A 15,341-nucleotide genomic window follows, 5' to 3' on the forward strand; every position below is an offset into this window, starting at 1 on the left:
CCTCCACTGCATCTCTTCCACTTCCCGCTCCTCCGCCCTTGAGCCCCGCCCCTCCAACCGCCACCAGGACAGAACCCCACTGGTCCTCACCTACCACCCCACCAATCTCCATGTACAGCGCATCATCCGCCGTCACTGCCGCCACCTCCAAACAGACCCCAGCACCAACCTGTGGCACAGCATTTCAACTCCCCCTCCCACTCCACCGAGGATATGCAGGTCATTGGACTCATCCACCGCCAAACCACAACAACCCGACGGTCGGAGGAGGAGCGTCTTTTCTTCCGACTGGGAGCCCTCCAACCGCAGGGGATGGACTTGGACTTCACCAGTTTCTTCATCCCCCCTCCCCCCACCTTGTCTCAGCCGAATCCCTCCAGCCCGGCACCGCCTTCCTGACCTGCAGTCTTCTTCTTGACCTCTCCGCCTCCATCCTACTCCGACCTATCACCCTCACCTTGACCTCTTTCCACCTATCACATTTCCAACGCCCCTCCTCCAAGTTCCTCCTCCCTACCTTTTATCTTCTCCTGCTGAACACTCTCTGCTCATTCCTGAAGAAGGGCCTGTGCCCGAAACGTCGAATCTCCTGTTCCCTGGATGCTGCCTGACCTGCTGTGCTGTTCCAGCAATAAAGCTTCAGCACTATGAATGTACCAATATCTAAAGGACCACTGCAGTTCTAGCAAGCAGCTTATCACTACCTCAAGAGAAATTAGGGTTGGGCGCTGTGAGCCAGTGTCATACATCCCTTGATTGAATTTAAGATGAGTGATAGAGCAAAGTGTGCAGAGGACTGGGAAACTTTGCAGAGGAACATAGATACTTTAAGTGGGTGGGCAAAGGTCTGGCAGAGGGAATGCAATGTTAATAAATGTGAAGTCGTCAATTTTGGTCGGAATAACAGTAAAAAGTACTATTTCTTGAATGGTAAAAAGTTGCAGCATGCTGCTATGCAGAAGGACCTGGATATCCTTGTGCATGAATTACAGAAGGTACAACAGGTAAGACAAATGGAATTTTGTCCTTCACTGCTAAAGGAATTGAATTTAAAAGCAGGGAGATTATGTTGCAGTGGTGTAGGGTGCTGGTGAGGCCACACCTGGAGTACTGTGTGTAGTTTTGGTAACTTACTGAGGAGGGGTGCACTGGCACTAGAGGGGGTGCAAAAGAGGTTCATTAGGTTGATTCCGGAGTTGAGGGGTTTGAAAAACTGAGTAGACTGGGATCATATTCATTAGAATTTATAAGAATGAGGAGGGATCTTATAGAAACATATAAAATTATGAAGGGAACAGATAAGATAGACTTACAGAAGATGTTTGCTGGCAGGTGAAACTAGGACAAGAGGGCATAGCATAAAAATGAAGGGGAGCAGATTTAGGACTGAATTGAGAAGGAACTTCACCCAGAGGGTTGTGAATCTATGCAATTCCCTGCCTAGTGAAGTAGTTGACGTAAATGTTTTTAAGGCCAAGATAGAAATTTTTTTGAACATTAAAGAAATTAAAGGTTACGGTGAAAAGGTGGGTAAATCAAGCTGAGGCAACAAAAAGATCAGCCATGATCTTATTGAATGGCAGAACAGTTTTAAAGGGCCAGATGGACTCCTACTGCTCAGAGTTCTTATTTGCTGCTGACATGCCTTCCGAGAGGTGCACAGTACAGAAACAGACTCTTCGCTTATGCCGACCAGACATCCTAAGGTGCCGGTGTTGGAACTCGGTGGACCAAGTTAAAAATCACACCTGATGAAGAAGCGGCGCTCTGAAAGCTAGTGCTTCCAAATAAACGGGTTACACTATAACCTGGTGTTGTGAAATTTTTAACTAAATTAATCTAGTCCCATATGCCAGCACTTGGCCCATATCCCTTTAAACCCTGCCTATTCATATACCCATCCAGATGCCTTTTAAATGTTGCAATTGTACCAGCCTCCACCATGTTTTCTAGCAGCTCATTCTGTACACACCTAACCTTTACTTGAAAAAGTTGTCCCTTTTAAATCTTTCCCCTCTCACCTTAAACCTGTGCCTGTAGTTTTGGACTCTCCTACCCATGGGAAAAGACCTTGTCTATTTACCCTATCCATGCCCCTCATGATTTTATAAACCTCTATAAGGTCACCTCTCAGCCTCTGATGCTCCAGGGAAAACAGCCCCAGCCTATTCAGCCTCCCCCTATAGCTCAAACCCTCCAGCCCTGGCAACATTCTTATAAATCTTTTCTGAACCCTTTCAAGTTTCACAACATCCTTCTTACATGAGGGAGACCAGAAGGAACACTTGCTAAACTCGTCTGATCTAGTTTATGTGCACACAAAACATTAAGTTTGCAACCAGCATGGTTCTAAAGGAGGTAGAAGGTAATTGGATAAAGACTAGATTGGGATCTGTAGCTTTTAGCAACTCACTGTGTTTACAACTATAATCTGGAATTCAGTGATCAGAAGCAGAAACACTAACTTTCAACACACGGAAAATGAAAAAATTTCAAACTATGAGGAAAGATCAGGGGTGGGGTCAACTGGATAACTTTATCCAAAGATAAACACTAACTCAATAAGTCAAATGTCTTGTTCTATGACTAAACAGGAAAGCAGAGCATGCAGCTCACTGTAGTATGTTCCTGCAGTATATGATCATGAAAAATAAAAAGAAAACCTTAAAAGCTTGCAGCAATGAACATTAGCAGTTTGCCAGTTATTTTTAGGTCACTGGACTTTACTGAACACAAAAAGACATATTACAATTACAAGTAACGCCCTCAACAGATGCTTGTTTACAGTGCCAGAAGATTTGAGTGGAAGTGGATGTTGATACCGTTTTCTCACCAGCTAATTTCCAGTTCTTTAGATGGTATTTCTTGTTGAGTTATTTCCCAATTGTGAAATATTTCCTCTGTATCAAGAAGCATGCTGTTATTGCTCGGTGTATAGAATTTAAGATGGTTGGCACAACATTTAAAAACATTCTCCACCAACACTACTATCAGAAAGGTTCTGCAGCACGTGTTCTAATGCAACCACTATTTACCTCTCAAACCACTTTACTTCTCAAATTTCTGACTATTAACAGCAGAATTAAATCATACAAGACATTATATGAAAGACAGTACCGTCTTGATCAATGCAAATATATAAATAGCCTTCGTCAGTCCAAAGTCCCAAATCATAAGCTCAGTCTTGGGTAAGGTATAGTTGCCACAGTCCCAGAGAGGGGGGACTAGTGATGGTTTAACCTGAGGGTCACCATACCTCACGTGAAGGGAGAGGTTGCAAAGGAGAGTCCTTCATGGTTACCTCAGTTAGCGTGGGAATTAAACCCACACTGTTGGTGCCATTCTGCATCACAAATCAGCCATCCAGCCAACTGAGCTAATCTCAGTTTTACCTATCACTGAAAGAAAATTTACCCCTAGATCTCAGGACATATTGTGTGTGGAGAAAACAAAAAGCAGAGAATGACAGGAACATCTATCAAAAACAGTAATTAGCAAAGGACAGCGACCATGGAGAAATCCTCAGGTCACATCATTCTATGCTTCTTCATGGCAGCCATCATTTTATTATTTAATAGCCTTGTGAAATGATTTTAGAGATTTGACTGTTTGGCATTCTTTGGTTTTTGGAATTAAGCTACTCTATCAATATGAATGATTTTAAATCAAATTCTAGATTCTCAGAACTAATTTCAAAAAATGTAATATTTTACTTCTCAAAAATAAAAATAAACTATAGACATTAGGACATAGGAACATAAATATACAAAAAAAAGTCAAAAGATTATGCTAATGTGGTATGAGTGATGAGCATCATTTATACAATGCCCAATGTGATACAATGCAAATGATTTGCTGAAAACACATAAATGAGGCTGACGTAACAGTGACTGAATTATTTTTATGCATCAATGATATGTTTGATTTACATGTGTACAAATTCGCCATTGCTAGTGATTAAAGGTTATGCATTTGCAATTTCTATTTTGTTTGCTTGGAGTGGCCATGTGGCTGAGGGAAGTCCTGCAGCTAAGCGCTTAGGAAGTCTACAGTAGAGAAAAATGGCAGCAGACATTAGTTATTTTGGCGGCATCATGGGACTACCAGCAGTATTATATCATTTATCTAATGGTCAACATAATTATGAAGCAAAAAGCATCAAGCTATTTAATGCACATATCTTTTGTAGGATAAGAAATTAATTTTATTAATTGGCTTTCCTTACATACATTTTTTGTGACAGTATATTGTATTTATTTAAATATATAAACTGGATGACTGTATCATGTTGAAACATAATAGATAACCTCTGCACCCTATGCAAAATGGTAATGGTGACATTCTGCAATACCTCAGCAACCAGTTGTGGAAAATAGCTAAATCACATATTTGAGGTAAATGTAATAATCTGAAATCTATCATTCATGTATAGATTTAAAGAAAAATTCTGTTCACGATCACAAAATAATAAAAGCACAATATTGTATTATGTGTACTCACATGGAATTAAACATGCCCATCAAAGCAGTGAAACAGAATCCAATAGCAAACATAGACTTCATTCGCACCTAAAAAGCAAAGTTATAAAAAGTTAACAAATAATTCCTAAGGAAGACTTGATTTTCCTCAAATTAGAAACAGATTCTATATTGTTGAAGGATGAAGGATTCTACATAAAAACATTATGCCCAAATCCAGACAACACTTTTAAACATGGATTCTACATATTAAATAATTATTGCCTGAAGAGAAGATGCCAAAACGTGCAACTGCAGTGATGTTTGCATCCTTCAATAACTCCTGCTATATTTGTTACTATCAATAATGTGTAAGTGACCAAGTGAAAAGTACTGAATGAATTTTCTCTGCAGAAATCAGTACATTTTTAGTTGAACGCCATTATTAAAATCAATTGGTCAAAGTTTTACTTACCATTGAGAGGTCCCGATTATTATTTTTCAGTTTTTCCTCTTGTCTCTCTGAAAATTATGTTAAAAAGTTAAATTTACCTTTTATAAATAGAGAATATACAAATTTTCATTCCATATCCTGTTTTAGCTCATGCACTCTTGCAAATCCATATCTTCCAGGAGGGAGATTAAAAACAAATTAAGAGTAAATGATGATTCCCATGTGTGATGGTACTGTGCCTTTAAGAGATTTGTTCTGTGCTGTTTTTTTTCTTGTGGAGAGGTGCTGCCACAGTGGTGCTGCCACAGTGGTGACAGAATGTCTGCTTCAGATTAGTCCATACTAATTTTACTTTACTGAAGTATTTCAGATAAACAACATGAGCACAATACAGCACAATGGGTACACAATCTAGAAAAGGTATATATATATTGCTAATTTACCCTTTTATCAAGCTTAAGTCTTTATTGCACATCACAAGTAACTTACAGCATAAAGACAACATATAAACTTCCTCTCATTTTTATTTCTGTCAACCGTGGCCCCACAACACACTATTTCCTCTCCCTCATTTGTTCTAAGCTTCTCTGTAAATGCATCAATATTATTTGCTACAACTAGTTCACTTAGCATCAGTTTCAAAGTTGTAACATTCAATTACATTGCTTTAGATATTTTAATAATTGTGCCATCTTGTCCTAGAGTCAGTCCCACAAGCAGAAATAGTTTTATCACATCCACGTTATCCATTTCCTTTATAGCATTTTCTCAGTCTTCCTTTTTCCAGACCTTTCCTGAATGCTGCATCCTCACAATTCAGGTAACGTTGTTAATCATTCCATACTTCTGCCAATACATCAATTTCCTTCCCTCAATCCACTACACATCCTTCACCACCACCCTAAATCAATTATACACAATGCTTTGCCGATAAACTTTTATTGAATTGTACACAGAACTCTACACTGGAACCTTAGTTTTCATTTTAGATTGTTCTCTTTATCTTTGAGATATTTTTCTTAGGATCCAAATTTGAAGTGACCTGCAGACTACTCACAATTGACAGGACTGAGGAATAATTACTTGAAATGTAAGCACATTAATGGCAGAAAATCAAGTCACAATTCAGGCAAGAAATTCATACTGCGAAATCAATTCAATTTGGAAACTCGTATGATGCTATTTCAGTAGAATACAAAAAAATCAACATTTTAAATCTCACTGTACCTCGATATCCTGGGTCACAAGAATTCTTCATCTCAACTGATTCTTTCACACACTAACACAATGGTGGTTAATTCCGGTTACAGAGTATTAATTTGTCCACAAGACCGACATGTTAAATCTTGAATTTATTACTAGGCAGACTTTGTGTCAAACAATGCCTGCAAAAGTGGTGAGCCAAAACTAAGAAATAAAAACTAGACAAAAAGGAAACAGATTCAACATTTGTCAATCGGCCCACCCCAACAATTTCATACTACTTGGTTCAGCTGTTCAGTTCACTGTGTGGTTTTCTGGCACTACACATGACTATCTAACAAAGAAATAGCAAAATGGTAGAATTTTTTAAGATATTAAAATCCAATTGATGGTTGATCTTGGGTTCATGTGAAAGGCACCATATGCACAGAAGGTGTTACAAATCATGCTCTTGAAGTGAATAACTTCATCATATTATACTCTTCTCATTACCTATTTTCTTCTTTTGTTGTTTCCCTGCAGATTCCGTAATGGCCTCTTTCTTTTTCTCTACTGTAGGAAAAGGAAACAGTGAGAAATGAAAATTAGTCAAAGTTGAACTAAATGGACACTAATATAACAATGCACCTAACCCCATTGAAATCAGCCTTTCTCTCTATCATAGGACAGGGCTGAAGTCCTTGACAGACTGGTCTTCCAATTTAGTTTCACTTATTCACTTTCTTAATTTAATGAAACAGCATGTGCCTCTCTGTAACTGGATATGAACAATACCCAAGCAGAGTTGAGAAGAGACAGGTAATATTTGCAGTCTGAAAACGGAGTCATTACCATCTTGAAGTTAAAAGCACAGGAAGAATTACAATTTTATAAATGTATCAGAATTTATAGGAAAATAGATCTTGGAAGCAATATTTTTCATCCAGTTGATTTCCAGAACACATCAAAGCATTTCCCAATTTACTACTTACATTTCTTACTCTGTTTTTCTACTTCTGCCTTCAGGCGTTTGTATTTGTCAGTTCTATACACCAGTACCCATGTGATACCTGAAAAGGCAAAAAGATTATTTTAATTCCCCTCTCTGGCCCTTTATGTAACGTGAAAAGCAACCAAATGTTATATTAGTTGTATGCATTCTTACCTGTTCAAAGTTAAGTCTTTTTGACTGAGATAAATATACAGAATATATACAGCATTGTAAAAAGCTAACTGCTCCATTCTCATTTCTGGAACAAAAATTCAATAGACAGCTTGGAGAAATCCAGCAGAGGCACAAATGGCCTCAATGTCCCAATTTTGTAATGTCCTTTAAAACATTTTTCAATTACTTATTCAGCTAACGTTTCAACAATAATTACAGATTCTGTTTCTCTATCTGTGCCATTGTTTTGTTTGTACTTTCCTTCTGGGTCAATTCCCACACCCCAAGATTCAGGTATTGTTTTCAGACTCAACAACATGCTCTACGCTGAAATAGGATGTATGACCCAGGGTCTGCTCAGCTAGCTTGCAATAAATATCCTCAATTGCTCCATAAGCTCAGATACCACATTTACTAAACATGCATGCATCTAGAACCTCCCATTTGGCAGATACCCCACAGCATTGCACATTAGAGGGGCAAAACAGCAAAGTCAATCTGTCTCTTTGATGTTTAACTTCAAATGTAAATGCTCGCAATTCAACTGTTCATTTACTCATGTGAACTTAATATCCAAGGCTAACCTACGCTTTGGCCATACTTCTTAGACTTAGCATAACTGTTCACAGTAGAGCCTGTGCCAGAGATTACAGTGCTGAAGACATTCCCTGCAGTTTTGAATGAAGACTAAATTGGGACGAGGGTGATGGTGAACCAAAAGCACATGTGAGGAGTGAAGTCTGACCCCATCTCAGGGCCCAGTGGCAATCCCGCTTCCAAAAGAAGGCTTTGCCCTCTGCATATGCAGTCCCAGAAATTCACATGCACATAGTCAACAGCCCAGAGTTGGCCAGGGAGCCATATGGCTGAAACACAACTGGACATGGAGATTGAGGCAAATCGTTTGCAAATCAGTGCCAGACCCTTACCAGAAGGTCAGAGTATCTTGCTGGCTGGTGAGTACAGCTGGTAAAAGCAACATTTGCCATGCTTGCCTTCATTGGTCAGAGCATGGATTACAGGAGTCGCAACATCACGTTGCAGCTGTACAGAACATTGGTGAGGCCAATTCTGATCACCCTGCTTTGGAAGGATATTATTAAATTGTAAATGGTGCAGAAAAGATTTACAAGGATTTTACTGGGACTGGAGGGTTAGAGTTATAAGGAGGGGTCAGATAGCTGGGACTTCTTCCCCTGGAGCATAAGAGGTTGAGGTTTATAGAGATTTATAAATGAGGGGTATAGATAAGGTTAATAGCAAAGGTATTCCACAACCGCAAGGATAGGAGTCCAAAACTAGAGGACATTGGTTTAAGATGAGAGGGGAAAGATTTAAGAGAGACCTGAGGGGCAACGTTTTCACACAGAGGGTGGTGCATGTATGAAATGAGCTAGCAGAGGAAGTAGTTGACGCAGGGACAGTTACAACATTTAAAAGACATTTGGACAGGTACACAAATACGAAAGTCTTAGAAGGATATAGGACAAACGCAGGCAAGTGGGACCAGTTTAGTTTGGGAAACCTGGTCAGCATGGATAAATTGGACCAAAGTGTCTGTTTCTGTGCTCTATGACTCTATAACTGCCAGAGGGGAAACGAACGATCCATCCCAATTACATTAGATCTAAAACTCAAATCAGCCATACACTTAAAAATATGACATCTGCATGGTTACACCTCAAAAGATGACAATTTTTTGCCAGTCTTTTTCACAATAGAGAGACATCAAGCTTATGTTAATGATACTAGTTTTCATTTTATATCCTGTATATTCAGCTCATGTGCTTTAGTTATCGAAAAATCAATCGTAATGTCCTCATTTAAAGTATTTCACCATCACAAAAACTCAAAGAGTTGACAGGATCATAATCTTTCAAAGTCACTTTGCAAAGTACTGAATATCAAAGATCATTTGATGTGCTGTGCAATATGTTTGCACAGGTGCTGATGCCAAAAGTACATGAACATTAAACTGAAATCAACAAGCAGCAGTTAAACCATTAATGCAAAATACTGGGCTGCTGGAAATTTGAACTAAAAATATAAAAATGCTGGAACATTTAATAAACCAACCAGTATCGGTGCAAGCTGGTGTTAAGATTTCAGTCTGACTAACTTAACTCTCTTTCTTCTTCCACAGATAATGTTTGACCTGCTGAGTATTTTCAGCATTTCAATGTTTTTAGTTTTGGCATTCACTGGTTGAGTGAATTTCAAAATTCACAACAGGGATACAAATCTGTATGATTTGTATCCCTTGATGATTTTCCTTCATACAGCAAATGCTGGTCATTATAATTCTGATTATTAGAAATCAGTGTAAACATACAGTAGCTCTGAATAAGTGAAATATTTTCATTTGGAAGATTTGTCACCATCTAAAACATTGACGGAAAACCTCAATGAAGCACATAGGTCATAAATGTTGTTCAGCAATATGCCAAGGAACACCACTGAGTTTTAATATGTTCAAAATTCTGATATTGTTCATCAGATTTTACATCAGGTTTATTACATTCTTTTATCCTTAAACATTTTTTTGCCATCACAATCCTTTTATCCCCCACCCAAAACAAAAACTTTGCACGTTTCCCCAGAAATATCAGTAAACCCAAGAGATGTAATTTGGATTAAGGTATAAAAAATTTAGCAAAACAGTCATTGATATTTCAAAGAGGAAATTAAGATCAGCAGAGTAAAAAGGCTAGGCTAGATGGAAGGTTTTTGCCATTGTATTGCAGATAAACTATAGGTCTTGTTTAAATGTAATTGGGCAGATTTTACAAATAACTTGAAACATGAAAGGGAGTTGTGAACAGTGTGGAAGAATGTTGCAGGTTGCAGGAGGACTTGGATAAACTGCGGAATTGGGCTGAGCGGTGGCAAATGGAGTTCAATGCAGATAAATGTGAGGTGATTCACTTTGGGAAGGATGACAGGAAGGCAGAATATTTGTGAAGAATGACAGGAAGGCAGAATATTTGAGAAGAATAACAGGAAGGCAGAATATTTGAGAAGAATAACAGGAAGGCAGAATACTGGGTCAATGGAAAGATTCTTGATAGTGTGGATGTGCAGAGGAATCTTGGTGTCCACGTACATAGATCCCTGAAAGTTGCCATCCAGATTGATAGTGTTGTTAAGAAGGTGTATGGTGTGTTAGGTTTTATTGGTAGAGGGATTGAGTTCCAGTTGAGTTCATGCTGCAACTATACAAAACGCTAGTGTGGCCACACTTGGAATATTGTGTAAAGTTCTGGTCGCCCCCATTACAGGAAGGATGTGGAAGCATTGGAAAAGGTGCAGAGGAGATTTACCAGGATGTTGCCTGGTCTGGAGGGAAGGTCTTATGAGGAAAGGCTGAGATACTTGGGTCTGTTCTCACTGGAGAGAAGAAGGCTAAGAGCGGATTTGATAGAGACATATTAAGATGATCAGAGAATAAGATAAGGTAGATAGTAAAAGTCTTTTCCCTAGGATGATGTCAGCTTGGACGAGGGGGCACAGCTGCAAATTGAGGGGTGATAGATTTAAGACAGATGTCAGAGGCAGATTCTTTACTCAGAGAGTGGAATGCCCTGCCTGCCAATGTAGTTAATTCAGCCACATTAGGGAGATTTAAACAATCCTTGGATAAGCAAATGGATGATGTTAGGATAGTATAGAAGGATGGACTTAAATTAGTTCACAGGTCAGCGCAACATCGAGGGCCGAAGGTCCTGTTCTGCACTGTATTATTCTATGAAACCATTCACCAATTCATTTAAAGCTAAGTCAGTGCCAATAAATGACTATCTTTTCCTAACTTATTGTTCATTTCTAATTTCGAGATGACACCCAATACAGGTACAATCAATAGCCTCGAGTCTATTAAGCATAGTACTTAAATACTAATCACTTCAAAGTTTGGGAGAAGATTTGTAGCTCGGGTGCTCGTTGTTGTGGTTCTGTTCTCCGAGCTGGAAATTTTTGTTGCAAACGTTTCGTCCCCTGTCTAGGTGACATCCTCAGTGCTTAGGAGGCTCCTGTGAAGCGCTTCTGTGATGTTTCCTCCGGCATTTATAGTGGCCTATCCCTGCCGCTTCCGGTTGTCAGTTTCAGCTGTCCGCTGTAGTGGCCTGGACCCAATATACCGGCCACTACAGCGGACAGCTGAAACTGACAACCGGAAGCGGCAGGGCCAGGCTACTATAAATGCCGGAGGAAACACCACAGAAGCGCTTCACAGGAGGCTCCCAAGCACTGAGGATGTCACCTAGACAGGGGGCGAAACGTTTGCAACAAAAATTTCCAGCTCAGCAAACAGAACCACAACAACTAATCACTTCAGCATATTGTAAAACCAAAAACTTCAGATTCTGCTGAATAAGAAAAAGGGAATTTGTGGTGTAGTGCTGGCATTCCTACCCTTGAACCAGGAGGCCAGCTCTCTAGACTCAAAACATTAGTGTGCTCTCTCTCCATGGATGCTGCCTGACCCACTGATCTCCAGCATTGGTTGTTTTCAGGCCCAGGGTCAAGTCCCATTTGCTCCAGAGGTGTGTAATAAAATCTCTGAACAGGTTGATAAGAAAATATGTATGACCAAATGTCTTTCAGCATGTTTTGGTTATTTAAGTATGAATAACCTCAAATTTGTAATTTATGAGCAGTAACATTCTTTTACACTGATCCACAAATCAGTCTTTAGCTACGTAAGGAATAATTCTTACATTTCAAATGGTAGGCTTCTTCAACTTGTAATCAGATAATTCAACATGGCACTCTGCCTTCCTCTGCTGCCCAGTCGTCATGCACCTACAAAACACTAACTCAGTTTGTCTTTCCACAGATACTGCCTAACCTATTTTTAACATTATGTCTTTATTTCAGATTTCCAGCATCTGCAGTATTTAGCTTTGTATTACTAATTAATTCACTAACACTTTTCTTTTAGGAATGTCTACTTTAAATTTCTATTTTCTCCAATGCGATTTCTGACTTTTTCTTCTTGTGTCTTCTCTTTCATTCTTTTTCCCTCCAATTCCTTCATGCTTTGACTTGCCTAAAACCTAGGTGAAAGTGAGGACTGCAGATGCTGGAGATTAGAGTCAAGTGTGTGGAGCTGGAAAAGCACAGCAGGTCAAGCAGCATCCGAGGAGCAGGAAAATCGACATTTTGGACAAAAGTCCTTCATCAGGAATTTTGCCCAAAACCTACTAAATTTCTAATTTTTCCAGTTTTGACTGAAGAAACACTAACTTGTTTTGCTCTCCAAGAATGCTGTAAAACCTGCTATTTACAGAACATTGTACAGGCTCAAGTCAAATAAGCATCAGGCTGTTCTACTACCCTCCTCCTTTCAGATACTCCAAATTCACTATGATCACTCAATCACGTGTATAACTTCACTTTCTCCAATTCATTTTATCACCAGCTTTCTTCATAGGTAATGAACTGCACCCAACAATGATGCAAGTTTTGCATTCAAAATATCAAAATTCGCAACTGTGCTTTCAATATTATCCCAGTCCTTAGGACTTGTACCAGAATTTGATTTGGTTATAAACAAAATTGTACATAACACAACCTGTGTGGAAAACAAATGTTGTACCTAACCAAAGCTTTATGAAAATCTTCCATATTCTAACTCATATGAAATCTCATGAATTTTCTTTGATGGTAAATGCAAGCTCTGACCTAATGTCATCAAAGCGTTCTGAAAACTCTGATAGAATTGGGATAAATAGCATAAACAACCCACTTTTACTCAGAAAGCAAGCTATATTCCTCTAGTGACAGTGGGAAGAAAGAAACTCAAAAAATAAATTGTTGAAGGTGGGGATGTCAAGGAGGGAGGGCAGTGGAAGGGGAGTGGGGAAAGACCACAAGACCATAAGACATAGGAGTGGAAGTAAGGCCATTCGGCTCATCGAGTTCACTCCACCATTTAATCACGGTTGACGGGCATTTCAACTCCACTTACCCGCATTCTCCCTGTAGCCCTTATTTTCTCACGAGATCAAGAATTTGTCAATCTCTGCCTCAAAAACATTAAACATCCTGACCTCCACTACACTTTGTGGCAATGAATTCCACAGGCTCACTACTCTCTGGCTGAAGAAATATCTCATTTCCGTTCTAAGTTGACGCCCTCTAATTCTATGGCTGTGCCCATAGGTCCTAGTCTCCCTGCCTAACGGAAACAACTTCCCAGTGTCCACCCTTTCTAAGCCATGCATTATCTTGTAAGTTTCTATTAGATCTCCCCTCAATCTTCTAAACTCTCATGAATAAAATCCCAGGATCTTGAGGTGTTCATCGTTTGTTAAGCCCACCATTCCGGGGATCTTCCGTGTGAGTTAATCTCCACTGGACAAGCTCCAGTGCCAGTATGTCCTTACTGAGGTGTGGGGCCCAAAATTGGACACAATATTCTAAATGGGGCCGAACTAGAGCTTCATAAAGTCTCAGAAGCACATCACTGCTTTTATATTCCAACCCTCTTGAGATAAATGACAACTTACATTCGCTTTCTTAATCACAGACTAAACCTGCAAGTTAACAATTAGAGAATGCTGGACTAGCACTCCCAGATCCCTTTGTACTTTGGCTTTATGAATTTTCTCACAGTTTAGAATATAGTCCATACCTGTATTCTTTCTTCCAAAGTGCAAGAACTCACATTTGCTCATGTTGAATTTGATCAGCCATTTCCTGCACCACTCTCCTAAACTGTCTAAATCTTTCTGCAGCCTCCCCACCTCCTCAGTACAACCTGACTGTCCGCCTAACTTTGTATCATCAGCAAACTTTGCCAGAATGCCCCTGGTCTCTTCATCCAGTGACTGAAGTCTTTCTGAAGTTAAATGAGGACCCTCCTAATGCCTCAAAAGCACTACCGCCTCGTCCTCTTCAACGTTCACCCGTAAACATAGACTTGTATCTGTAAGAGATGTCGTTGGTTTGTCTATATAGAGTCAACCTCCAATGTGTTTGTTTCCTTGATATGTTACTGCACAGATGCGAATTGCATTATGTATACACACAAAGATTCTTTTTATGAATAAAGTATATGTTTGAAGTTAAAAGAAAAAGAGTGAAAGGGAGAATAAAGGAGGAAAAGGGTGTCAGCGAGGCGGGATGAGGGGGGAGACAGGCGGGGGCGGGGGAATGAGGAGGCTGGGGGAATAATGAGGGGATGGGGATGATGGGTGTTTGATGAGAACTGCGGGGGAGTGAGCTGTAAAGCGAGAGGGGGCGGGGCGATGGTTTGGGAATGAAGAGGAACGGAGTCCCGGGCCCAACAGAAAGTGCTCACCTTCGGCTAACAGGGCGGTACAGACCGAGATAAACACAATGAGAATGGTATCAGCGCACATAGTACTCATGATGCCAGGAGTAAAGTGATCCCCGAGGCTAGGCCCAGACTCCTCTCCCTTCGCCCTAGCAACAGGCAGAGGCTGCTGGGAGGAGGGGGGCAGAGGTCATTAAAATGCTTCTTTCCGCTGTCTAATACTGAACCGCGCGTTCCAATGTCTTTTTTTAAAAAGAAACTAAATACTGTTTTTCAAAGGTGTGATTTTTTAAATTTCTAACGGTTGGTCAGGACAAGCCGGTGAAGAGGACGAGGCGGTAGTGCGCATGAGCGTTGATTCCCCCCCGCCCGCAGGCTGGTTGCTGTGGTGACGGTCAGAGACAGACAGCTGCTGGAGATGGACGGGCTGTATCCATGAGGTAAAAACAATGACTGCAGATGCTGGAAACCAGATTCTGGATCAGTGGTGCTGGAAGAGCACAGCAGTTCAGGCAGCATCCGAGGACAGGCAAAATCGACGTTTCGGGCAAAAGCCCTTCATCAGGAATAAAGGCAGAGAGCCTGAAGCGTGGAGAGATAAGCTAGAGGAGGGTGGACTGTAAAACCTGTGCACACACCTCCTCCCTCACCTCCATCCAAGGCCCTAAAGGAGCCTTCCACATCCATCAAAGTTTTACCTGCACATCCACTAATATCATTTATTGTATCCGTTGCTCACGATGCGGTCTCCTCTACATTGGGGAGACTGGACGCCTCCTAGCAGAGCGCTTTAGGGAACACCTC

At 40.3% G+C, this 15,341-nt stretch overlaps 1 protein-coding gene across 1 annotated transcript in view; it reads right to left on the reverse strand.

Annotated features, from left to right (window-relative positions):
* tmco1 (transmembrane and coiled-coil domains 1) overlaps window positions 1–14,741 on the reverse strand; it is a 27,674-nt gene extending 12,933 nt beyond the window's left edge. The window contains exons 1-5 of the mRNA XM_043699855.1: window positions 14,562–14,741; window positions 7,086–7,163; window positions 6,607–6,666; window positions 4,933–4,979; window positions 4,501–4,568 (exon numbers count right to left, since the gene is read on the reverse strand). Of these exons, the coding sequence (XP_043555790.1) occupies window positions 4,501–4,568; window positions 4,933–4,979; window positions 6,607–6,666; window positions 7,086–7,163; window positions 14,562–14,631 (323 nt within the window). The 5' untranslated portion in view covers window positions 14,632–14,741. The remainder of the gene's footprint in view (window positions 1–4,500; window positions 4,569–4,932; window positions 4,980–6,606; window positions 6,667–7,085; window positions 7,164–14,561) is intronic.
* Window positions 14,742–15,341: the final 600 nt, after the last annotated feature.

The sequence above is a fragment of the Chiloscyllium plagiosum genome, chromosome 11 (genome assembly GCF_004010195.1).
Source record: "Chiloscyllium plagiosum isolate BGI_BamShark_2017 chromosome 11, ASM401019v2, whole genome shotgun sequence".
NCBI classification, from domain to species: Eukaryota; Metazoa; Chordata; class Chondrichthyes; order Orectolobiformes; family Hemiscylliidae; genus Chiloscyllium; species Chiloscyllium plagiosum.